Source organism: Leopardus geoffroyi, chromosome A3 (genome assembly GCF_018350155.1).
Source record: "Leopardus geoffroyi isolate Oge1 chromosome A3, O.geoffroyi_Oge1_pat1.0, whole genome shotgun sequence".
NCBI classification, from domain to species: domain Eukaryota; kingdom Metazoa; phylum Chordata; class Mammalia; order Carnivora; family Felidae; genus Leopardus; species Leopardus geoffroyi.
Window position 1 is genome coordinate 39091727 of NC_059336.1, and position 27769 is coordinate 39119495.

A 27769-nucleotide genomic window follows, 5' to 3' on the forward strand; every position below is an offset into this window, starting at 1 on the left:
TGGGGGTGGTTTGTTAAACAGCAATAGATAACCAAATAGTTACAGATGGCTGCTTTAGACTAACTTCACTTAATTAAGCATCTAATGTGTTGCATTATAATAGCTAAAACAAAAATCAGAAGCTATCCATCAGAGGATATAACATCATTCCTCAGTTATATAATGCCATTTATATAACAGTTTCATTGAACAAAAACAACTTTAGTCACTTCGATTTCATGTACTTTATTTACATAGGCCCTTTTATTACACATAAATGAAATACAGATCAAGCATCTAACTTTGCCCTTATATTAAGAGATGAAAAGGAGTGAGACCCTCAAATGACCCTTCATTTTAAATATTACAGTGGTTACTTATGTAAATTGCTTTCATTTTAAATATTACAGTGGTTACTTATGTAAATCACCCTCAAGACTTAAAAAAAAAAAAAAAGTAGAATGAGGTTAAGGGAACACGTGTTTAAAAGGTATTTTATAATGCTAATAAAATTGCATTGTATTATGTCATATTAAGACAATTACAATGCTTACCAACTAGAAATACTTTCCCTTTATTAATTTACACAATAATCTTGCAAATGATACTTGAGAGGAAAACAAATTCAAACAGAACCAGGAATTCTGCCCCAGAACCAAGAAGCAAAGCAGAACATAAACAATATGAAAAAGGCCAGATCCCATTTCATCTATTCAATTTGAGTGAAATGAAGATATAAACAAACTTTGTGGTGGCGTGTTTTTTTTTAATCTACTGCATTTGATTTTTCAAAACAAAAACATCCATTTTCCACAGCCAGCTCTGTGTTAGCCAAAAATAATGGCAAAAGGCATGGCTTTGGTAAGGACAAACTTAAATGACAACTATATATTTTTTAACTCTTTAAATATGCAACCTATAACATTTTAAGTACAACAGTCACTGATTAAATTTCAATTTAGCACCTCTTCTTTTTCATATTTCTCTATTATCATTGAGTGAAGATTCTTTAGATTCTTTAGGCACTCAGGCACTGTTTGACCTTTCTGAACCTCAAATTTCTCATTTGAAAATGAGAATCATTATGTAAAAAGTACTTAGCATAGTGCCTGCCCACAGCAAATGCTCAACAAATGATAGCTGTAGTTATCATCCTTATTACTGATCACAAAATGATGGTAAGTGCCAAGTTTAGTAGGATGGTTATCTGCATACCTATTTCCTTCTTTCCTAACAGAATCCTAATTTTGTTCTGCTTTCTACTCCCCCCAGCCCACAGTCACATATGTGATCCACAGGCATATCATGTGTCCATGATAGGCTTATGGATAATTCCCTTTTGTCAGTGATTAGCTCAGGAATGGACATGTGACCCAACATTAGCCAATCACCAAAATGTGAGGAGAGGTCTGCTGAGAAGCTTCTGATAAAGTATTCCTCAATCCTAGAAAAAAGTTACCCAAAAAATGATTTTTTTCCCCTTTCTCTGGAGATTTTTGTGTGATGAGTTTTTCTGGCAATGCAGTAGCCTTTCTGCCATCAGCCTACGGAAGAGGCCAACAATGATGATGACAGAAGAGAACTAGATCCTTGATATCATCAATGGAGTCCCTAAACCAACCAACCCTGGGGTCCACCTATTTCTGAACTGCCTCATATGTAACATCATACCATTCCTTACTGTTAAAGCCAGTTCAGGTTGTGAGTTTTGTAACCTGCAGGCCAAAGCATTCTAATCACTACAGTAATGGAAAGGTATTAAAAACTGTAATAGATTTTATCACAACTAAACTAAAGTGAAACAACCCTTCTCTTCAAAAGAACAGAGCCTCTACCATGAATATGTAAAAAGCTCTTCAATAAGCAGGGGCAGTAATTCTGGTTTACCAATGTGGCAACAAGTAAGTCATTGTGCCAATCAGACTGTATGACAGTGCTTCAAAATGGGCAAAGTGCCAATCAGACTGTATGGCAATCAAAATAGGCAAAAATAGTGCTTCAATTCAACAGAGATTTATTTATTTTTTAACTGTATCTTTGAGCCACCAGCTTCTTCCACAAGGAGCTCCCAGGCTTTGTAATGAGGAACAATCATGTAAGTCATATAAATGCTAACTCTTGGCCCCACTGACCATGGAGGGAGTAAATCTGCAGGACTGAGTGAGAAGGAGGGGAAGAGGGAAAGAGCAGGGCTGCAGAAAAGAGAAGAAAGACATTTGAGCTCAAACCTGAAAGATCAACCAGACTTCACCATATGGATAAGGAGGGAAGGGATTCTACACAGGAGCCAAGAGAAACATGCACTCCTTCCTCAAGAAACTGTGTGCCAAGTTGTTTATGTTGCAATGATAGCAATAAAGAAATGAATAAAGGACAATAGCTAGGACTTCACAGTAAGAGTTTATTGTGTAGATCATCATAAAAACTTACCTGTGCAATTCACATAGTGAGTTGCTAAGAACTACCCATGAACTTGAAGACATGGGCAGGGTTTAACATGCAAAAGTTGTTCTGAGGAAAGCACAGGGCTGTACACAAACCCAAGTCTGTACCCAGATACTAATAATTCTGATGTGAAAAGCTACAAAGAAAGAATTGCTGCTGAGATGTGAAGGAAAGTCAAAGCAGGTAAGACAAATGAGATAAATGAAGATCTATACAAGAAAGTATGAAAAATATATCAGTCAAAAATATTATATTTCTATATTCCACTAAATTTACTTTGGCATAAGTATGAAAGCTTAACAGGTAAAGCAGAGGCAAGTCTAAACTTTTTTTCTAATGTTTATTTTTGAGAGATGGAACATGAGCGGGGGAGGGGCAGAGACAGTGGGAGACACAGAATCCAAAGAAGGCTCCAGGCTCTGAGCTGTCAGCACAGAGCCCTACACGGGGATCAAACTCTGAGACCATGACCTGATCTGAAGTCGGATGACTGACCAACTGAGCCACCCTGGCGCCTCTTTTCTTTTCTTCTTTTTTTTTAAACCTAAACTTTTAAGGATAAAGAACTCAGATGCAACAAATGCTCAGTAAATCTTCCATGTGTATTATCTATCCTCTGACATGAATTTTATAACCTATACTGGCTACATAGGGCAGATACTCTCATATTTCTGAGAATACACCACCACATCATCATAGCAGAATCCAAGCAGGAGATTATTATTCCATCACCAACATTAGTAAATAATCACTAATATGACAGATTACAACACATAATTTATAAAGAACTAGGAAAACATTGTCAGGTAGGGCTAGAATAGAGAGAAAAAGGGAATAAACAGAACTCCTCAGCATTTCAAAACATCCTCACAACACTGACTTCCAACCAACAGGAGATACAATGCCACAAAGTAATAATCTCAATGATAATTAACATATCTGTATGTTTCTCTTCCATAAAGAAAGATGTCCTCATCTTGGCACAGGTGGACATACCCTTCCAACATGCTCCCTCTGTAACGATTCAAGCCCAAGTCTGATTCCCAAACCCATGATATCCTGCACCCCAAACTGCCTCCAGCATGCACCTGATCTTACATTCAATGTGGGTATATGTAGACCTACAATACCACTGTAGAAATTTAATGAAGTCGCTAATTCTTCAATATCTAACTCAGAGTTTTAAAAATGTCTATCCATGCTTTCAACTAGCCAAAAGACAAATACAACACACAAATAAATATACTTTTTCATGATTTGAACAAAACATTCTGAATAAAAAAATGTAAGGTATCCTTTGGTTGAGACATGTTATACTGTGGGCTTGATCACGCTGTGATTCACTAACGAGAAACACGACATGTATTCAGTAACAGGTTAAAAAAAAAATGTAAGCTATTTCAACATTTTACATTATCTCCACTTTTTCTCCATGATTCACCAATAAATCTTTTTGCCCAAATTAACCAGTCACCATGGACAGAACTAGTTAAAATAATACACATTTGATTCAGCATTATCTCTTTCTGACCCCTCTTAGAGTCAGCACCTTTTAGAGTCAGCAGTTGTTTTACCCACTTGTGTTTGCAACAAGAACCTTGGCTAGGGCAAGGAGCATCCCAGAAGAGTCTGAAAACATAAATATCATTTCTGCCAGCACAATAATCCTGTCTCAGTGGTCCCTTAACAATGCTGGCCCATAAGTTAACTTGTTACACTGTTAATGCTCTCAGGGATACCTATGGTCTAGGATATACACTAGATCTCTTTAGCTTTTGATCCACCAAAACCCACTGTGGGAAGAGACAGAGAAATTGTATGGGATAAGTGTTAGAGGCAAGGCCCAGCTGGGGGACAGCACGACACTGCCTACTGAAATGTTGTCTTACTACTTAAAGTATATCTACAGACTAGCAGTCTTGGCATCTTGTGAAACATGCAGAATCCCAGGCCCACTGGATCATAATATGCATTTTAACAGGTTATTCATACATGCTAAAGAGTGAAAAGAGTAGGTGTTTTTTAAAAAATAGCCTGAGAAACTGTTTCTGAAGACTTATCATTAAGATTATTATCCTAAACAACTCTCAGAAATAGGAAGCCTAAACCAAGGTTAGTGTCTAAAGAACTATGTACCTTATGCTGAAAATGGCCAGGGAAACTTTAAAAGAACCAAAGACCCATACCTCAGGCATCTGAGAGCTAAAGCCCAAATTCCCTGGGCATCATTTTTTTCCTAACAGCTTGCCAACATCAGATATACTATGTACCTTCAGAAAGTGATGAGTTATACCATGTACAACTTTCATAGCAACAAATTATCAATTTACAAAACTCAAAGTCAACATATTGTGCCTTACAGTCGTTTAAGCTGGCAAGACTTTAAAGTACACACAAATCTGAAGTAATGCGTTGGAAATATTTGATTTATGTTAAACAGCGCTCTGGAATTTAAACATTCATATGCTCAACCAAACCCTATTCCTGGCCAATCGGCTCACTGATCAGCTTACATATATCGTTCCAACATATACTGCCCAGCTACATTTAATATTTAAAAATTTTAAAGACCTTTTTGTATTTTTAAAATAAATCTTATTTCAAGTAAATTTCCTGAGCTAAAAAAGAACCACCACCACCACCACAACAAAATAATACCAAAAATGGCTCTGTGCTATAAAAGGCACTGCTTGTATTGAGTGAACTCTGCCTCTAACAAGAACCTTCTACAGAGGGAGCTAAGATGGCAAAGCCACGAAGGCCTTCAGTCCAGTAAGGAGCACGAAGCAGCGTGTCAGAAAGAAATTGTTTTTCTGCTCCTTTTGATGGGTTATGCTTTCAAGTCAGGAAATTAGAAACAGGTGTGCCAGAGGGCACACACATCCTCGCTCCACACTGAAAAACACGCGTTTTCAATTTTCAAACATGAAAGGGACTCCTGTTGAATGAAAGAAGAAATGAAAATCCAGCTCTGTTTCTGCGAACCATATGAAGGGAGTTTAGAAAGTCTTTGACAAGTTGCTCGACTTACTCCCTTCTCCAACTGACAGCAGGTAGTAGTCGACAATAGGAAGGAAAAGGCATTCTTTCAAGTGAGAACAATCAAAGGGAGAATTACATTAAGGATCACAGCATTGGCATTTTAACCCATCACTTGATCTTATGCTTCTGTTTCTACCATTTCTTCACCTTCTGTTTTAAAATTAGAAGTCTGTTCTTTCAAAAACAACAACAAAGCAATGCAAAATAAGTATCTGGCAAAAAAAGAAATCTGAGAAAGTACAAACATCAAAAAGAACATCTTGGGACTCACTTGTCCCCCTATAACCCAACTCTATAATCTTTTCCAAAGAAAGATCTACTATTCTTCACACTAGGGTGCTAGAAACATTTTAGTGAGTTTATGAGGGTGATAGATAGTGCTAAACTTAAAGTCACTGTTTTTGGTGAGATTTGAGGGGAAGGGGGTGTGGCAGGAAGAAAGATGTACTAAGGGCAGCAGCAAGAGCCAACTCATCAGGTGCCCTGAGGGCCTGCAAGTGACCCTCTGGGAGGCACTTAGTGCACATTCCTCAGGTGAATGGATGCAGCAGAACCAGAGCCAGGGCTAGCAAGCCCTTGGTATAGCCTATATTTCAACATATTTCTTTTTTTCTTTTTTTTTAATGTCTATTTATTTATTTATTTATTTATTTATTTATTTTTAACATTTATTTATTTTTGAGACAGAGAGAGACAGAGCATGAACGGGGGAGGGTCAGAGAGAGGGAGACACAGAATCTGAAACAGGCTCCAGGCTCTGAGCTGTCAGCACAGAGCCCGACGCGGGGCTCGAACCCACGGACCGTGAGATCATGACCTGAGCCGAAGTCGGCCGCTTAACCGACTGAGCCACCCAGGCGCCCCATGTCTATTTATTTTTGAGAAAGAGAGAGAGAGAGAGAGAGAGAGAGAGAGAGAGCACGAGCAAGGGGGAAGGGGCAGAGAGAGAAGGAAACACAGAATCTGAAGCAGGCTCCAGGTTCTAAGCTCTCAGCACAGAGCCCAACATGGGGCTCGAACTCGTGAACTGCAAGATCATGACCTGAGCTGAAGTTGGATGCTAAACCAACCAAGCCACCTGGGCGCCCCTCAACATATTTCTATACTGGTAATAGGAAACTTCCCTATATGATCAAGTAAGGCCAGAGATTTCATGCCCTTTTAAGAACAGAGAATGTCTTTACTTCTCTTTTACCATACCCAGACCTGAGCACAGGATAAAGCCTCTAAAACAGGTTGTTTTATAGCATGAGAGCAATTACAAGTCACCTGACATAAGAGCAAAATACCTGAACTCACATATACATGAAAAGACATCCTTCATATCCCTTAAAATTATGTTTTGAAGATTATTTAATGATACATCATTAATTATACAATATAAAGCATAACACAAACTGAAAAATCTCCCGAAAATATTAATACAGACTACCACAGGATGGCAAAATTATCAGTTTCGTTTTCCAAGCTCTTTCAATGAGCATGTGTTATTTCACAATTAGGAAAAAAAAAAATCCACTCATTTAAAACTTCTAAGATGCACGATAACCAAAGCTGTCCTACTGAACTGGTTTCCTAGAAAATGACCTACCATAATTCAGAATTGTACTTAACTTTGAACCATCAGTGACTTTACTTATGTAAAAAGCAGGAAATAATATATTAATAGTTCATCAGATATGAAGTGACATAATTAAAATAAGCAACAGTGTCAGAATAGAATTCCCATCCCAGACAATTACCTTAGTTCTTAGAAATGTACTGGTAGTTTAAATACTCTGTTATCTGTAAATGAACAATATTTCTTCCCCACCCCCACTAACCAAACAGTCCAAAGAGTCAAGTGCTTTTAAGATGATGATGTTTATGAATGTTAGGGTTTTATCTATGCTCACATCTAGAAGTCATAATTCACAGAAAGATTTCTCATGGCATGACTCTCAACCCAATGTATTATATACCAAATTATTTCAACTTAAATAGTTGCTCCTTACCCTGAGCCCCCCAAGAATCCTGTTGACTGGACAGCCTGAAAATGCAGATAAAAGAACTAGAGTAGGCTGAAGAGTCTGGAATCCAACTCAGTAGAACTCACAGCAATGTATTTAACTTGTTGACCAGTTTTGCCTCTCATTGTCTGAATCATTGCTAATCATTCCTGAACAATCTCAGAGATAAAAGATCTATCTCTCTATCTTCCAAAAGTATGAGCATCTCCCTACTCAAAAAGATCACCACTTCGTACAAAAGAATATTTAAATACTAAGTCAAAGCCATCTAGAGATCCTACATTAAGCTCTATACACCTTGCACTCACCCCTCTATTTAGGCATCCTCCATTGTCACCAGAATAACCATTCTCAATACTTCTCTTAACATTCCTCTCAGCCCTGAATCATCTGGGCTTGACCTAGCTTACTATACCTGTTATGGATTTAATTTTTGTGTCCCCTCACAAATTCATATGTTGAAGCCCTTATCTCTTATGTGATAGTATTTGGGGAGAGGTAACTAAGGTTATATGAAGTCATGAGGATGGGACACTCATGATAGGAATAGTGTCCTTATAAAAAGAGGAAGAGAGGGGCGCTTGGGTGGCTCAGTCAGTGGGTGTCCAACTTCAGGTCAGGTCATGATCTCACGGTCTGTGAGTTCGAGCCCCATGTCGGCTCTGTGCTGACAGCACAGAGTCTGCAGCCTGTTGCAGATTCTGTGTCTCCCCCTCTCTGTCCCTTCCCTACTCACGCTCTGTCTCTGTCTCTCTCAAAAATATATAAACATTAAAAAAATTTTTTTTGATAAAAAATATAAAGAGGAAGAGAAACCAGAGCTAGCTTGCAAGCTCCAGCAAGAAGAAAGATGAAAGATATACTGTGACAAAAAAGCCAAAACATGGGAGGAGAATAAGGAATGTTGGCTGAGAAGATTTGTATGTTTAAATAGGGTGGTCAGAGAAGATCTCAGTAAGAAGGTGAACCATGTGAATAAAGAGTTGATGAAGTGGGAGGCAGCAGCTTAAGCTACTGAGGGTAGAGAGCTAACAGGAAAGGAAAAAACTGAGGCAAAGTTCTGAAGGTAAGAGTGTGTCTGGCATGTTTAAAATACAGTAAGCAGCCAATGTAGCTGGAACTGAATAAGTAAGGGAAGAAAAGCAAGAGCTGAAGTCTGAGAAGAAAGTGGGAACACTGTATACAAGGCCTCAGAGGCCCTTCATAAGGACCTCAGCTTTTCCTCTGAGTCAGATGGGAAGTGACTGGACAGTTCAAAGAAGAGGTATGGCATGATTTGATAGGTTAGAACCCCAACTCCTATGTTAAGAACTGAATAAAAGGGCAAAAGAGCAAAAACAAGTACCAGCTAGGGGGTTACTGAAAGAATCCAGATTGGATGTGATAGCACACTGAATCTGTTGGTAGCAGTGGAGGTGCTAAGAATTGTCAGACTATAAACATACTTAGAATAGTCAGAGTTTGTTGTTGGCTTGGATGTGGGTGAGGAAGGGAAAGGGAGGGAAGTGGGGGGGGGGGGGAAGGGAAACCAAACCAAACCAAACAAAAGGGGATCAAGCATGAATCCAACATTTTGACCCAAGCCACTAGGAGGCTGGAGTTGCCATTGCTGTGTGGGAAGACTGCAAGAGAAGCAGGTGGCAGGCGGCAGAAGGGATACAATATCAAGAGCTCATATTTGGACATGCTAAATTTGAGATGCCTATCAGATATATGACTGGAGACTGAACAAGCAGTTGAATATACAACGGTGTCCTGGGAGAAGCCCAGGTTGGAGATAAAAATGGGGGAGTCATCAGTATATATATGGATGGTACTTAGCCATTAGACTGATAAGAACACCAAAGGAGTGGGTATACAAAGAGAGAAGTTCAAGGACTAGGTCTCAGGGTACTCCAAAACTGAGAAGTCAGGGAGATGAGAAACATTAACAAAGGAGACTGGGAAGGAAAACCAAGAAGCGGTAACATAATTCCCAGCCCTTGAGGAAGAGGGCTGGCTCAGAATCGCTGGCTCATAGGGGCGCCCTCATGGCCCAGTCAGTTAGGCATCCACCTCTGGATTTCAGCTCAGGTCATGGTGAGTTCTATAGCCCCATGTTGAGCCCCGCATTGGGCTCTGCGCTGACAGCACAGAGCCTGCTTGGGATTCTCATTCTTCTCTCTCTCTTCCTACCAACCCCCTGCCTCACCCTTTTGGCTCAGGTTTGTGAGTTTGAGCCCCATGGGTCAAGCCCCACATGGGGCTTTGCACTGACAGCACAGAGCCTGCTGGCATTCTTTCTCTCTCTCTCTGCCCCTCCTCTGCTCATGCTTTCTATCAGAATAAATATATAAACTTAAAAAAAAAAAAAATCACTGCCTCAGAAATACTTAAGCAAAAGCCTGGTCTCAATTTTTTGCATTTTTTATCACACCAACCTTTGAACTTATTCCTGGCAAGCAATGGCCACATCCTCACCACGTTCAGGGGTCTAGAACTTCCCAGAGCCAAAATCTAGAAAATCAAAGAATCTACAAAATCAGAAATCACTGGGCCACATACCAGAAACCAAGTAGCAAATCTTTCTTCAGGCCAAAAAACTTTAAAGAAGAGGGACTGAAGCTTGTGTCTCCTGAACTCCAGTCAACTGCCATATAACTGCTGGATTCACTGTTTCTCTTTAAGAAAAAAACATACTATACAGACAAGTAACGGCATACCAGTGTTAAGGTCGATCAGAGCATAAACTTAATCTCCTTCTTTTTTCCTCCTTCTGATCTTCTAATCCTCAATCTGCTCTTCCTTTCCATAGCCAGAGAAAGATCACAGATATATCTTACATTATGCATCTATGTGTTACTAAAAAATTATGTGTGATTCTGACTTTGGCAAATTAAATAAAATTTTAAAGTACTATATAAAGAAATTACATGGTGAATAATCTTTTTGAAATGAGAAGCATCCTTCTAGAAGAGTGAGGAATCACATATACATTTCTTTCATTTAATGAAATGTATTTGACATATGACATTGTGTAAATTTAAGGTGTACAACATGTTAATGATACATTTATATACTGTAATATGATTGCCACTACAGCAATAATTAGCACCTCTATCCCATTACATAATTATCATTTCATTTTAGTGACTGAAATAATTAAGTTCCAGTCTCTCAGCAACTTAGATGATTATAATAATCATCATCTGTCTTAATTTTAATTTGTCTAGTAAGCACTTATTAAGTGCAAGGCCCTATGCCAGGCACTCAGGAAAAAAAAAAATATACCCACAGGTAGCCCCTTTTCTCAAGAGCTTATGTCACTGCTTAAGAAAGGCTAAAATAAATTGTTATTTTCACCAAAAAAATTAAAAAGCTGAGAATAAAAAAAATCTTTTATTGTAGTTTATTAATTGTAGTTTATTAATTCTAAATTATTGTTTTTTCACAGTTAAAATTTTCTAAAATCAGGAGATGCATTTTAATTGATGACATCCTCCTGTGCCTCCTCTCTAGGCTGCAGCTGTGACATAGCACTGCCTCTAGCGGTAAGTAAGCTGTTCCAATTGTTGACCCTTCAGTTGAGTTATGTGCCACGTTGAAACTACATGTTTTCAGTTTACCTGTCATTTACCATGGGTTCAAAAGGAGTATAGTATGATACAGAATTGAAACAAAAAGTAATTAAAAACATAGGAAGGCATGGAAACAGCAATGGCACATGAAATTACTATCAGTGCAACAAATATTTCTTGTTGGAGGAATGCCCCCAAGTTGTATATTTTCTTGTAAAGCAACAACCATGTGTTAAGTGATGAGAAAGAAGAGTGTCATTCTATTATTGGCAGTCTCCTCCCCCCACCCTCCAACCCCACCCCCACTTAATATATGTATCTTACATTGTGTATTTTACTCGTGGATATGACATCAAACATATAAGCAACAAAAGCAAAAATCGGTAAGTGGGACCACATCGAACTAAAAAACTTCTGTACAGGAGCAATTCTTATCAAAATAATGCCAGCATTCTTCACAGAGCTAGAACAAACAATCCTAAAATTTTTATGGAACCAGAAAAGACTCCAAACAGCCAAAGCAATCTTGAAAAAGAAAACCAAAGCTGGAGGCATCACAATCCCAGACTTCAAGCTATACTACAAAGCTGTAATCATCAAGACAGAATGGTACTGGCACAAGAACAGACACTCAGATCAATGGAACAGAATAGAGAACCCAGAAATGGACCCACAAATGTATGGCCAACTAATCTTTGACAAAGCAGGAAAGAATATCCAATGGAATAAAGACAGTCTCTTCAGCAAATGGTGCTGCGAAAACTGGACAGCGACATGCAGAAAAATGAACCTGGACCACTTTCTTACACCATGCAGAAATATGAACCTGGACCACTTTCTTTCACCACTTTCATACAAAAATAAACCCAAAATGGATGAAAGACCTAATGTAAGACAGGAAGCCATCAAAATCCTAGAAGAGAAAGCAGGCAAAAAAAACCTCTTTGACCTTGGCCACAGCAACGTCCTACTCAACAGGTCTCAGGAGGCAAGTGAAACAAAAGCAAAAATGAACTATTGGGACTGCATCAAAATAAAACGCTTCTGCACAGCGAAGGAAACAATCAGCAAAACTAAAAGGCAACCGACAGAATGGAAGAAGATATTTGCAAATGACCTATCAGATAAATGGTTAGTATCCAAAATCTATAAAGAACTTATCAAACCCAACACCCAAAAAAAAACAAATAATCCCGTGAACAAATGGGCAAAAGACATGAATAGACACTTCTCCAAAGAAGACATCCAGATGGCCAACTGACACATGAAAAATGCTCAACGTCACTCATCATCAGAGAAATACAAATCAAAACTACAATGAGATACCACCTCATCCCTGTCAGAATGGCTAACATTAACAACTCAGGCAACAACAGATATTGGCGAGGATGCAGAGAAAGAGGATCTCTTTTGCACTGCTGGTGGGAATGCAAGCTGGTGCAGCCACTCTGGAAAACAGTGTGGAGATTCCTCAAAAAGTTAAAAATAGAACAACCCTACGACCCAGCAATTACACTACTAGGTATTTATCCAAGGGATACAGGTGTGCTGTTTTGTAGGGGCATATGCACCCCAATGTTTACAGCAGCACTATTGACAATAGCCAAAGTATGGAAAGAGCCCAAATATCCATCAACGGATGAATGGATAAAGAAGATGTGGTATATATATACAGTGGAGTATTACTTGGCAATTAAAAAGAATGAAATCTTGCCATTTGCAACTACGTGGATGGAACTGGAGGGTATTATGCTAAGTGACATTAGTCAGAGAAAGACAAATATCATATGACTTCACTCATATAACGAATTTGAGATACTAAACAGATGAATGTGAGGGAAGAGAAGCAAAAAGAATACAAAAACAGGAGGACAAAACATAAGAGACTCATAAATATGGAGAACAAACAGGGTTACTGGAGGCGTTGTGGGAGGGGGGATGGCTAAATGGGTAAGGGGCATCAAGGAATCTACTCCTGAAATCATTTGTTGCACTATATGCTAACTAACTTGGATGTAAATTAAACAATAAACAAACAAACAAACAAAAACAACTTCTGTACAAGAAAAGAAATAATCAACAAAATGGAAAAGCAACCTATGGACTGGGAGAAAATATTTACAAACCATATACCTGATAAGGGGTATAAAATTATGGAAAGAGCCTAAATGTCCATCAACTGATGAATAAAGAAAATGTGGTTTATATATACAATAGAATACTACTTGGCAATGAGAAAGAATGAAAGCCTGCCATTTGCAACAATGTGGATGGAACTGGAGGGTATTATGCTAAGCGAAATAAGTCAGTCAGAGAATGACAGATATCATATATTTTCACTCAAATGTGGAACTTGAGAAACTTAACAGAAGACCATTGGGGAAGAGAAGGGGACAAAATAGTTTCAAACAGAGAGGGAGGCAAACCATAAGAGATTCTTAAATACAAAGATGAAACTGAGGGTTGATGGGGGGAGGTGGGAGAGAGGGGGAAATGGGTGATGAGCATTGAGGAGGGCACTTGTTGGGATGAGCAGTGGGTATTTTATGTAGGCGATGAATCATGGGAATCTACTCCAAAACCAAGAGCACACTGTATACACTGTATGCTAGCCAACTTGACAATAAATTATATTTATAAATAAATAATAAATAAATAAGTAAAATAAATTAAATTAAATTAAATGATAAGGGGTTAATATCCAAAAGACATGAAGAATTCCTACAACTCAATAGCAAAACACAAATAGCAAGATTAATGCATCAGCAAAGGACTTGAATAGATATTTCTCCAAAGACACACAATTGGCCAACAGGTACATAAAAAGGTGTTCAACCTCACTAATCATCAGGGAATTGCCAATCAAATCATAATGAGACATCACCTCATACCCGTTAGAATGGCTAGCATCAAAAGGACAAGAGATAAATAAAGTTGGTGAAGATGTAGAGATATTCAAACCATTGTACACTGTAGGTGGGAATGTAAAATGGTGCACCTGCTATGGAAAACAGAATGGGGGTTCCTCAAAAAATTAAAAATAGGAGTATTATATGATCCAACAACTCCACCTCTGGGTATTTATCCAAAAGAATTGAAATCAGGATCTTGAAGAGATTTCAGCACCTCCATGTTCACTGCATCATTATTCATAATAGCTGAGATGTGGATACAACCTAAATGTCTACCAACAGATAAATGGGTAAAGAAAATGCGGCATATATGTATAACAGAATATTATTCAGCCTTAAAAAAGAAGGAAATCCTGCCATATACAACATGGATAATCCTTGAAGACATTATGCAAAGTGAAATAAGCCAGTCACAGAAGAACAGATACTGCATGATTCCACTTAAATGAGGAACCTAAAATAGTCAAACTCCTAGAAGCAGAGAATAGAACGGTGATTGCCAGGGACTGAGGGGAGGGGGAAATGGGGAGTTGATAGTGAAAATTCATAAAGTTTCAGTAATGAAAGATGAATAAGTTCAAGGGTCTGCTGTACAATATTGTGCCTAAAGTTAAAAATAGTGTATTATACATTAAAAATGTTAAGATGGGGCATTATACATTAAAAATGTTGTTAAGATGGGGCACCTGGGTGGTTCAGTCGGTTGGGGGTCCAACTTCATCTCAGGTCATAATCTCACAGTTTGTGGGTTCAAGCCCCATGTCCAGCTCTGTGCTAGCAGCTCAGAGCCTGGAACCTGCTTCAGATTCTGGGTCTCCTTCTCCCTCTGCCCTCCCCTGCTCATCCTATCTTTTTCACTCAAAAATAAAATAAACATTTAAAAATGTTGTTAAGAAAATAGATTTCATGGTAAGTGTTCTTATCGTAATAAAAAAAAATACGAATCAAAAAATGTTTTTTTTAGATAATGGTGTACCTTATAAAAGGTGTGACTTCAATTCAATGAAACACAGTTAAGTATTGAATCACTTCTCTGAGCCAAGAAGTATGTTATGTGCCTTACATATGTCTACTTATTCAATATTAAGGTAGATATTCCTACTTTACAAATAACCTCATGCCAGGGTCACAGGCAGTAGGTGAAACAGACTGAACAAGAACGCAGGTATCTACCCTGCTCCCTTCCTAACTAGACAAATTTCCATGATGCCAGAACCTTAGTCAGAGTTTACACGGTCAGCTCCTGCCACACTACTCTCTCTTCCCCACTCCCCACTCCCCACTCCCCACTCATTCCTCCCCACCCAGTGATGAGAACAAGGTGATGGATCATTATCCCTAAGGCTAATGATCAAATCACCTGTGTGGCCTTGGGAGAGCCCTACCCTGACTATAACTATCTTCCCTCTGCCTTTCAATTATTGCCTTCCAAGAACTATAAACCTAAAATGTAGGCCAGGTCTCTAAATTTTCTGCAACAGCCTAAGACACCAGTCTATTTTGGCCAAACAACCAGAATTCTGTGCACCGCCTTTCTTCTGACTTGGTCACCCAACTCTGCCATGTGTTTTCACTGTCAACCTCATAGCAACAACCCCAGGAGAAACAAGTGTGAAAAAATCACACAAAAGTCCCAGGAATGGCAGGAAGTGGAGACTTGCTCTATTTCCCTCAGGCTCTGAGGACTGATGACGATTAGTCCTTAAACTTCAGAATGATATAACATGACAAACTGGGCATCCAAGTTTAAAAACTGCACTGGATGTCATGAACTAGAAAACCAAAAGTTATCTTTAGTCATATGAAACTATGTTCAACTGATGCAAGATGAACAAAGGAGAAAATATCCAAGGGGAAGGGGAAAAGACCTTAATTTTACAATTTTAGTTTTACCCACCCACTGCACTGTACTTAATAGAATCAAATCGATGAAATGTGTTTCTATTCCAACTTCCACATCACCAATTAAAAGGAGAGAGGAGGACAATCCCAAAGAGATTGAATTTCTTTTCCAAAACGACAGTCAGGCAGGCTTGCAGGATTTCAGCTTAGAGTACAATCCAGGTCTCCTAACATCTAGACAATTAGAGTAACATTTAAACAATGCCAAACCAACTCACTGAATAACCTAATGACCAAAAATAAAGTCCATACAACATATACTGAGTAATACTCCTTTGGGAAAATAAAAATGAAACAAGGTATTATCTACTTCAGACTTCAGTTCGTTCAAATACCACAATTTTCTATCAACATAGGGCCATACTTAATTATGTGAACAAGCTAATTTCTAAATATCATGCATAGAGATTTCCATGTGCCACCAAAATTAAATTAAAAATTAACTCCTATTATATTATACTCATCTCCTCAAAAATGAAAGAATGAAAACCAATTTTTTGCCAATTATATTAGTATGATTAAGATTCAACATTAATTCATGTTTAGACTTCACCTGATAGATCAGTGACACAAAAAACACCAGATCACCAAGAGAAAAGCACAGAGAGAAATGAAGGAAAGTAAAGAGAGGCCCAAGACTGGAATTGTTAGAAATGGGAAGAGTCTGTGAAGTGAGCCTAGATGGAGCAGGCCAGAGGAACGGGACAAACCAAGAGAGTTCTAGGATCTACACTACGACAGAAAGGAGAGAGCTGCCTGTAGCAGAGACCACAGAGTCAAGAGTAAGCAGGAAAACAGGACTAGACTGGATTGGGGGTTTGTTAGTATGGTGAAATAGAAACCAAAGTGGCAAGCAACTGTAGAAAGGAAGGAAGGAAAGGCAGCCATATCCATCCACCTGATAAAGCCTGAGGATATTGAGGAGAAAGGCTTAGGACTGTAACTTGAGAGATAACACAGCAAAGGGGATGATTTTATTTTGTCAACCATGCATATCACCACATTGAGAGAAAAGGCTTCAAGTATACCTACATAAGTATATGAAAACCTGGATCTAGACAACAACCATTCTGCCCATTAACCAACCCCCAACACACACACACACACACACACACACACACACACACACACACACACACACAATTTCTAAATGATAATGACTTCTAATATAGATACAAAAAGAGGACCTACATTTAATTTAAAGTATAGTTAGAGGAATAAATGTCATAAAACATACATTTTGAAATACATCTTATATTTTATGCCAACATTTTAATCAAGAGATTATCTTAGTTTTGAAATGCCTTATTACTTTTATATCTTCTGTGATCTAAATCTGGCACTATCATGAGTCACACTAGGGGGAAAAAAACATTAAAACTATAATTGTTATAGTTAACTCCAGACGTGTAATGAAAATGTTAGGAAAACATTTATACTGTGATACGTACATTGTGAAACAATTTTTAAAACCTCCCAAATATCAAAGATCTTTCATGCATTAATGCACTTGTCTATGCAATGTCTCAGCACATGCTTTATGTTTACATAAAAATATTGCTTTACGTTTGCATAAAAATATTGTTTTCAATCATTAAATGACCTAACAATGTTGAAGTTATGAAATATGGTCATGAAAGCAGCAAATACCTGAGGTACTCACAGCTGTGGAGTAGGGATTATGAGCTCCAGTGTTTTCAGCCCAGCAGCCACATCCATACAGAGCAGCCTGGGAAAAAAGAAAATAGATACATAGAGTATTTCAGAAATATTATATGTAATTACTAGCTTTCAACAGAAGACAAAATCATACCCATCTAATAAAGCCTGGTTTAATAATGATGTATATCAAATGGGAAATAATACCAGAGACTGTGTAAGACCTACCTAAACAATGATTCTAACACTATCTAAACTATATATTCCAACTATTGTATTAATCTAAAATTTTTCGGTAACAGTAAGAGAAAGTTTCTTAGACTCTCATCAGCAGTAGTTTCGTTCCTTCCTTGAAAAACCTTTCCCCTATTGCAGTTTGCCAGCGGAGTTTCTCTTCTGGCCCCTTGAAATCACCCCCATGGTTGCCTTAAAATAGTGGTTCTGAAACTAGGTATATGTCAAATTGTTTGAGAAGCTTGGTGATAAGAACCATGGTTCCCAGATATTCTGATTCAGTGGTCTGGGGGTTGGCCAATGAATTGCCATTATTAATCAGGGCCCCGTGGTAGGGGGTGGGGCTGGGATGCAGGGGGTCCTCCTGGCATACCCTAAGAAACCTTATTTGGGAGGGTTTTTGCCATGCCTCCCTTAAAGTAGCACAATAGGAACTGCAAACAGTTATTACCAAAGGGCCCATTATATGCTCACCACTGTGCTAGATTCTGCCAGATATAAAGAAAGGAGGCAAATAGGTCAATTCAAGCTAATCACTTTATGAGGTGGTAGAGCAGATTTATTTGGCTGAAACTACCCATAACACAAATTACTATGGTTTCATAAAAGAACATGACAATTATTCCTATTTTGTTTCTAATAATGCCACCCAGAATGCCTGCCTGGATTCACCTCTCCAATTCCACAATGACTTCTCTGCCTTTGGGAGGGGAATCAAAACTGATTAACTTTTCCAGTCCTTAGTTAGAAGTAGAATTAGAAACATCTTTTGATAGCCATCCCAGAGAAATAGAAGAAAGACTGCTCAAGAATGCTCACCACCACGAGTTTGGTAAGAATAGCAAACTGAAACCATAGATGTCCATCAGTAAAGAAATGGCTAACTGTTGGCACAGCAATGTGTGGGATTCATTGCAGAGGTTCAAAATAAAGAATTAAAAATTTTAAGAAGATATTTAGGAACTAAAGAGAAAGAATCCCACACATATTGTTGGGCTGGGAGGAGGGGGAGGAGGGGGAGGAGGAGGAGGAGGAGGAGGAGGAGGAGGAGGAGGAGGAGGAAGAGAAGGAGAAGGAGGAGGAGGAGGAGGAGAAGTCAGCAATAAGCTACAATACACTGAGTATGCAGCATGACTTATTACTGATGGAGAAAAAAATATGTTCCCATAAAAGAGAAAAAAGTAACTGCTATTTCTAGGAGCTTACTTGTAAGGACTGGGGGAAGAAGCTAAGACTGGGAATGCTGACCAGACAGACTTTAGCTTTCTACAGTATTGTATCCTTTTCTATAAGGACTTTAGAATTCATTTGCTTCAATAGTCTACCCAGAGCAGGAATTTGTGAACTATTCTTCAAAACTTTGAGATGCACACACACCCTATTCCCCTAATCACCCTCCTTGAGAAATAATCCAAAGTCCAAGATAATTGGAGATGAAGTACCCCATGCCATCCCCAGATGTCATTGACAATAACCTTCTTAAAAGTAGAACCAAGAACTGAACACAACACTCCCATGAGGCAAACAGTAGGAAATCTATTATAGCCTTAGAAAACACAATGCTTCTAAAATACACAAGACTGTTGAGTCAGAGTAGTAACTGAAAACCCTATAGAAGTGATTTCAGAATAAAACTAGCAGACTTGTGGGATAAGCCATTCATCTGGTACTACCTAGGACAGGTGCTAAGTTAGTCAAAGCCTCAGAGAACTTGTGACCTGAGGAGAAGGGCCCATTCTTCCTTCTTTGAAAACCCTGGACATTAGTCCGCTGTCCTTTCCGTTCCCAACAATTATCTTGACCAGGAACCTGCACCCAAAAATAACAAACAGGGCCACAAGGACAGCTCTTAGAAACCCAAAGGTCATTTTTTTTTTTTTAAGAAAAGAAAAAAACACTTATTCTTACTCTTTGTTTCTTCTCTCTAAGCAAATTCCTTTTATGCTACCTCCCCTCAATTTCATGACCTAAAGCTGTCTTCCTTCTTAATCTTCTGAAATCAATTGGGCTGAGACAGTGATAGGTCAGATAAAAGAATCAGAGATTGTTCGTCTCTTATCCATTTCTTTGGATAAAACATAACATTAAGCAGGCCTTAAAAAAAAAAAGCTTCCTTCTTTTCAGTAGTAAAATTTCATTAACATTTTAAAAAATATGAACATTCACTACAAACAGGTCATATAAATATTATTATCATCATCATTATTATTATTTAATCTTCTTTGGGACTTGTTTTCCTTTATAAAATGAGGATTATAAAACCCCAACCTCATAATGTTGTTGTAGGATCACACGAATGAACACACTTGTTGCATGTAGCAAGAGATTAATAACAGTAGCTATAGCTGTTATTATCAGGGACTGTGATAAGCAACTTAAATGCATTGCATCACTGAATCTTCTAGAACTTTGTTAAGGTACCTATTTATCCCCATTTTACAGTTATGGAAAGTGGAGCTTAAAGACTTTGAATAACTTGTTTACGGTAAAGAAACTGCAAAGTGGGGAGGTGAGATTAGAATAAAGGTTTACCTGACTCCAAAGTTCACACTCTTAACCACTAAAATCAACTGCCTATTTGTGTGGGAGTAGGTTGCGGGTGAGGGGAGAGTGGAATTTAATAATTCCTTTCTTGTGTCCCAGTTGTAAATTCTAATTAGTGTTGGTAAGCCAAGCAAGTAAGTTCTAATTCAAATTGCCATTTCACCGTCTGAATGGTTGTTATCATATATCCAGAGCAGGGTAATATGTTAAGACTCTTAAATAGTTCACTTGTGCATTTAGAATGTATTTAAAAGCACCTAGTTTCATCCTATTTTTTAAAAAGCCATTTTTTTTTCAATACTTTGCTTGTATATTTTGTCTCTTTCCCTCCTGATTGTCAAGAATGGTTCCTTACTGTCATCTGATGCTCACGTATTTCCAGGTTTATTATATCTCCTCTATCTAAGCAATATAATCCAATTAAGCAAATGCATTTTCCTGTGAAGTACCTTCACTTCTATCCACCACACCTCTTCCTGATTTTCAGCTCCCACAAACTGTGTCTTCATAAACTAGCCAAGTGGCACAAATCAACAAGTTTAAGTTTTACAGAAGTGTTTCTTTTTCCAGGACATCCCATGTGTAGTGGCAGAATGGCTTCATGATTGTTCAATGAAATATTCTGCTAACATAGTCCATAACTATCCTTGGTTCTGTTGTTGCTATTTTGCTAACTAAAACAAACAAAAAACAGTGAGAAAGCCATGGGAATTGCAATGCAATGAAGGCGGCTAATACTGGCTTTTCTTTCTCCTTCTCCACCAAAGCATCCAAATCTGATATGCCAAGCTTGGTTCTTATCCCAAATTTGACAAATACACAGGGCTTTATAATGTGGAAAAACACCATGACCAGACAAAGGCTTTTTATAATGAGTTCAAAGCATTGTACATATGTTGAGTAATCATTCCTCATAAATCCCCTTGTATGGTAGACAAAGAGTAGCACAAAATTAATTATTCTTCCCTACCCCTTCCCTCTGCCATGGGACTGTAAGTGGCCTGTAGACTATAAAGGGCATATCAAGGAACATCACTTGGGGCTTTGCAAAGATGTCCTCCATGAATCAAATCACCGGCCTCCAAGCATTCACTCACCACCACGTCCAAAGCAACTGTGATACCGACTCTTCCTCAAATGTGAGGGACAAAGCATACAGAGCATGCCAAGCAGTGCCCTGAGTGTAACATGAGATCCAAGTACTGAGCTTAAGCACAGTCCTTGCAACAAGGTTAACAGACTCCATGAGTCATTAGTTCACTCAACAAATATTTATTAAGCCCATAAGTAATGTACCAAATTGGTTTATACTCAGAAAGCTTACTAGATCAAATGGACTGTGAAATCCCATTCTCTGTACAGAACTAAAGTTTGGAGATGGGGGGAAGGAGGAATGGTAAAGAAAATGTGCAAGTGAAACAGGAATAAGCCAGTTACACATAAAAAAGACCCCCCCTTATATCTAGATTCCTTGAATGGGATCATGTGTTGGTTCCATTGCTGAAATGCTTAACCAGAGGAGGATTTTAGAGGGTCAAAATTTTACTGTTCCTTGAATGGAAGAAATATAAAAATGTAACTCTAAAGTCATTTTCCCACCTAAAAAGCAGGCCACAATATAGTCAGGTAGTGCTTACCCCTAACGAATAGGACATTTGCAAAGAAAGAAATGGAAGATCATACATATTTACTGAATGTATACTAAATATCAAGTACCCAGCCTTTTTGAAGTAACAACATACAATACTACTGATTGTAAAGATCATAGAGAACTCTATTGCCATGAGATAGTTTTTTTTAGAATCTTGAAATGGTATTTGATGATTTGTATTACATAAATACTAAACACACACACACACACACACACACCATAATATCATTTATTTTTTCTAAAGAAAAAATGTTTCTACTGGCTTTAAAAAATGGTGAGCCAGAAAACTCCATGTTTTAAATTAACAAGCCAGTTTAAAAACCCCATAATTACTTACCTGTCCAACCCTCCCTGGATGCTTCAAGGCCAAGCCTCCACTGGAGACAGCAGCAGCAACGTTCCCTTCGTGGTCCACAACTACAGCGCCCACTGTGTCCAAAGTGCCCGAGTCATTCTCCTGGAGAGCAAGCAGGGCATGGGCACTCACTAAGCACAGTGTGTCACAATTCGATATGACCACATAGCACTTTTCAGTACAATCATGACAGAATTCACCAATCTCCTAAAATTATCTATTATCAAGTTGCCACTAAAACCCTGTTCAAGTCAAAATGTATTTTCTACCGAAAAATCCTGAGCAGAAGCTGTCTTGTTGCTTTTCTCTAATAATAAGCCATGCATGCCTTTCTAAGGGAGAAAGAAAAAACACAATCTAATATAAATTAGTGTATAACAGTGCCCCCTAATCTCAAGTATTAAGTTCATGACTGAAAAATCGGTAGAAGAATCTATCCATGGCATAAGTGAATCAATAAATGACATTAACAGTATTTTCTAAAATATTATATACAAATTTCTAAAAGTAATGTCCTCAGCACAATAAATGAAGAGAATGGCATTTACAATCTTGAAGTATACTATGCTATAATTTTCTTTTACAATTCCTTCCTTATGAGAAATTTATGGCCACCTCCCTCCTGTGCTGTGTTAATAATATGCTTGCCAAATATACAGCAGAAAACGGCACATTTCTGGGAGGCATCTTTGTGTTTCTGAGTCTTGTTCCAGGTCACACAGGCTTAAGGCTTTTCACATGTATTGACTATAAGCAGCTGTCTCCTACCTCAAAGATTTCTGGGTCGCCTGTGCAAGACAGATAAACTTTAAAATACTGGATAAAAATCAGAATTATGGGAGGCAGGAAGTAAGTTTCATTAAAAAAAAAACTCTTTGTATATTCAAAAGGGAGGCTACTGCAGGTCTTTAGGTTAATGGCAATCACAGTAGTTTTCCTACACTAGAGCACTGGTGTTTAAACTGTGCACCAGAACTCAAAACTCCCACCCTCACTCCCAGCCCCAAGAATGCAGGAAAGAGCCAGGCACAACCCCACCAGGTTCAACAAGAGCAGTTCCTCCTCCTATGCTGTTAACCATACTACTGAGCAAGACTTCATCTGTACTTGAGGGATTCCCAGCTAAGAAGTTTCAGAAATGCCACATTCAGGCAATCCCCAGAAAAGTCAGTGACTTCCTAGGACCACCACAGAAGTTGAATAATGCCGAGGGGAGTTCTGAAATATTGGAGACATGTGCAAACAAAAGATTTTTACTTGAAGCAAACTGACAAATCCAGAGGTAGAGTATGCCTCAACAAATATTCCATTAGTTTGTTAGGAGAAGGTACATCTATACATGTACGTTTCTTTGGGCTTTGCTCTAGATTCTAACTCCTCTTAAATATACTGATACACTATGATATTACTTAAATAGAAAATGTGTAATTGACTGAAATAAGTGCTTTATTCCCACTCTCCCTTTTAACCACAGCTAGGGGACGTCTAGCCAATGGATCCACATGACCATATCCCAAAATACCACAGTTCTGCGGGTGGCAGGATACCTGACTTTCAAGGACAGTTCCCCAACCTGACTATAAATTCTGAGGAAAGGCCTGATCCACTGTTTCATTTTGCACATAGCAGACATTCAGGCATACTTATTCTTTAATTAGGAGGAAATAGTGCATGTCTGCATCCGTGGTGTCACAGAAACAAGCCAAACAAGTGACGACACATGCCAGGTCATTCTAACATCAGGGTCTCAGTCTTCCGTCTCCTTTTCTCAAGATTCAGTTTCATGCAAATCCACAGGATGCCACTATCTTAGGGAAGACTTAACAATAATTAGGTTTGTTCATTTGGTATGGAAGAAGTGAAGTTTATCTTCTTTGGTAGGTAAGATGAAAGTATCAAAGTAAAGAATTGCATTAGACACATTTTATTCCAGGAAAAAAAAAAAAAAAAAAAAGAAGCGGGGGGGGGGGGGGTGGGAATCCCAAAGAGAAATGTACTTTAAGGAGAAACATTTCATTATTCTAAGAAATAATTCCTAAATCTTTATACTCTTGCACTTCAACCTCAGATAGAGAAGTGTTTGTTCCTTACCCAAATGCCAAGTCTTATGTCTTCTACAGGAGGCCTTCTCAAACTTTAAGGTACACACAAATCATCTGAGAATCTATTAAATGTAGATTCTGATTAAGTAATCTGGCATTGGTCAAGACTGTATATCTAACAAACTTCCCCCATAATGCTGATGTTGCTGGTTCCTAGAACCTACCTTAAGAAATAAGGTAAGACAACATCCTACAGGATTCATTTTCAGCCAAATATCTGTTCTACTCATTTTAAGGCAAATAATTTTATGGGCACAAATATGCTGAAGGAGAAATTTAAACCACCTAAGACTATCATTATGTCAGCATAAAAGATTTAAGTTCTATCTGGTTCAACTATCAGTTGGTAGCGTATCACCATGATCATACCACAATGAACACAGAGTATTTTAAACTATTGATCTCATACTGTTTTTTTTAGAAATAGATAACTCTCATATGAATAAATATAAACTGTAAAACACTTCCTTAACAACAATAAAGTCAAGAAAGGGTATTAGTTCATTAACTGTGACTTTTGATCCCATGCATTCTGTAAAACAGAATTTTACTAAGGGGATACATAATGTATATATAATGATATACATTACTTATAAGACAACTCTCTTAGCATTTAAATCATGATATCATAAACTATGAGAACTCATGTCTAACCAAACTACTATAGAAAAATACAAAAATATTATACATAGATGGATTTACTGTAACTTAGTTTTCAAAAATGAAAAATCAAGCAAAAAATAAAGAATCCTGTTCCAAATTAAGCTAAATATTCCTAAGGGCTTGCAACACCTGCAAAAATCAGAATTACTTCATAAATATTCAAGAATTAGTTCATATATTTCACATTCTGAAAGGCAAATTTAAGGATGATGAAGTAATATTTAAGCATTTTTATGAAGTGTAGATAAATTGAGTGAAAGACAAACACTGGTATTTTGGCCATAATAATTTCACAGAACTCATTTGTACAGAAATGAAATCTTAGAAAGGTTAAAAAACACACAATGACTGTTACTATATAGAGCTACTATTATGCTCTTACACTCCATAAATACTTGAAAGTATATGCACCACATAGGTACACATGCACTTATTGTCCTTGACTGAAACATGCTATTTGCATTATTTTTTTGATAAAATTGTGACTCAAAAGCAACTGTACAGACCATAGTTCTCCTTATAATAAACACATGTATCTAAAGTTGGCACAGAGATTTCATGTGTTATGGAAAACACTGAAATAAAATTTTCTTCAAGTAACCAAGAAACTAGTAATCACTGGTGGGCTTAATGTCAAAAGTTTTTATTATTCTCTGCTCCAAATTGGAGATTGCTATTACACAATTGTGTAAAAATTAAATTAGGTAACACGTGAACTACCTTAAAAGGAATAAATCTCTTAAAACAAAGTTTACGTACTTCCCACCAGAAAATTATGCCTCTAACCTGCATTCTAATTCAGAAATCTGCCAAGAGACACCATCTATCAGTTACTTATCTCATTAACCTGGTATTTCTGCTACACAGAATTACTCAAATATCAAAGAGCTACAAGAATAATATCTCAAATATCTAAGTGCATCCTGAAATTGGTATACGGTGGAACTATCCTAATCCAATAATAAAGACAGAAATATATTTTTTGAGAAGATACCAAACCTTCATAATACACTTTTGTTAGGTTTATGAGCTGTATTAAAACTAACATGAGTTTCCACTTGAGCAAAGCAGATGACTGATGCCCTCCATGACAATACAGCAACGGCAGCATAAAGCTTTGCGATCTTTTAGTACCCTAACCATGAAATGATAGCTCTGGCTTCAAGAGACCTAGATCTGTCTCCATGTCTATCTTCCACAGACCAGCCCCACAGTGGGGCCACTGTAGGTTTAGAGTATATCAGGTATGTGTAAACAAAGTATGATTTAGCTAGAATTACCTACTCTCATGTGTCTGGCTTGGCTGAAACCAAGGAAAATGTGGATATAAGAACACCCAATGACCGTTTTCTTCTCTATTCACCCTTCTGATGCCCAATACTATAAATGATGTTTCTGTGAACTACAGTCAAGATGTCTATCATTAAAGACATATAAATGACTAACAGACACATTAAAAATCACTCATCAACATGGAAATTCAAATCAAAACCACAATAAGATATCATCTCACACCTGTCAGAATGGCTAAACTTAACAAATCAGGAAACAACAGATGTTGGCGAGGATGGGGAGAAAAGGGAACCCTCTGACACTGTTAGTGGGAATGCAAACTGGTATAGCCACTCTGGAAAACAGTATGGAGGTTCCTCAAAAAGTTAAAAATAGAACCCTACGACCCAGCAATTGCACTACAAGGTATTTATCCAAAGGGTACAAAAATGCTGATTTGAAGGGGCATATGCACCCCAATGTTTATACAGCACTATCAACAACAGACAAGTTATGGAAAGAACCCAAATGTCCACTGACTGATGAATGGATAAAGAAGATGTGGTATCTATATAAAATGGAATATTACTCAGCAATCAAAAAGAATGAAATCTTGCCATTCCAATGACATGGATGGAACTAGAGAGTATTATGCTAGGCAAAGAAAGTCAGTCAGGAAAGGATACATACCACATGATTTCACTCATATGTGTAATTTAAGAAATAAAACAGATGAACATAGGGGAAAGGAAGGAAAAATAAATAAGATAAAAACAGACAGGAGTGCCTAGGTGGCTCAATTGGTTAAGCATCTGACTCTTGATTTCAGCTCAGGTCATGATCTCACGGGTTCATGAGATTGAGTCCTGCATCAGGATCTGTACTGACAACATGGAGTCTGCTTGGGATTCTCTCTCTCCCTCTCTCTCTGCTCCTCTCCTACTCTCTCTCTGTCTCAAAATAAATTTAAAAAATGAGTAAATAACTTTAAGAAAGAAAATAAAACAAAAGAAAAGAAAAACAGAGAGACAGGCAAACAATAAGAGACTCTTAACTATAGAGAACAAACTAAAAGTTGATGGAGGGAGGTGGGTGGGGGATGGGCTAAATGAGTGATGGGCATTAAGGAGGACACTTCTTGGGAAGAGCACTGGGTGTTATATGTAAGCGATGAATCACTAAATTCTACTCCTGAAACTAATACTACACCAATATGTTAACTAACTTGAATTTAAATAAAATCTTAGAAGAAAAAAAGTGTCTATTCTTAAATAATTCTTTATTGTCTTTAACAAATATGCATTAAATATCTGTGAAGCACCACATAAATTAGTGCCAAACGTATCTACAACAAAGGAAAAAAAAAGTAAATAATAATTATTTATTTTCTAAATCACTCAACAAAATAAAAAACTTAACAAAAATATTTTTAGCTCAAAATAA

The 27769-nt window shown here is 37.7% G+C and overlaps 1 protein-coding gene across 13 annotated transcripts in view; it reads right to left on the bottom strand.

The window, feature by feature from the left end:
* Nucleotides 1-27769, bottom strand: part of TASP1 (taspase 1) — a 297506-nt gene that overhangs the window by 168528 nt on the left and 101209 nt on the right. For 6 of the 13 annotated variants that reach the window (XR_006703341.1, XR_006703342.1, XM_045445333.1 and 3 more), the window contains exons 9-10: nucleotides 22272-22391; nucleotides 17510-17575 (exon numbers count right to left, since the gene is read on the bottom strand). Coding sequence is in view for 11 of the 13 variants with exons in the window: in XM_045445333.1 (XP_045301289.1) it covers nucleotides 17510-17575; nucleotides 22272-22391 (186 nt within the window). In the remaining 2 variants the exon portion in view is untranslated. Of the gene's footprint in view, nucleotides 1-17496; nucleotides 17576-22271; nucleotides 22392-27769 lie in introns of all 13 variants that reach the window. The other 7 variants (XM_045445328.1, XM_045445330.1, XM_045445327.1 and 4 more) reach the window with 2 other exon arrangements.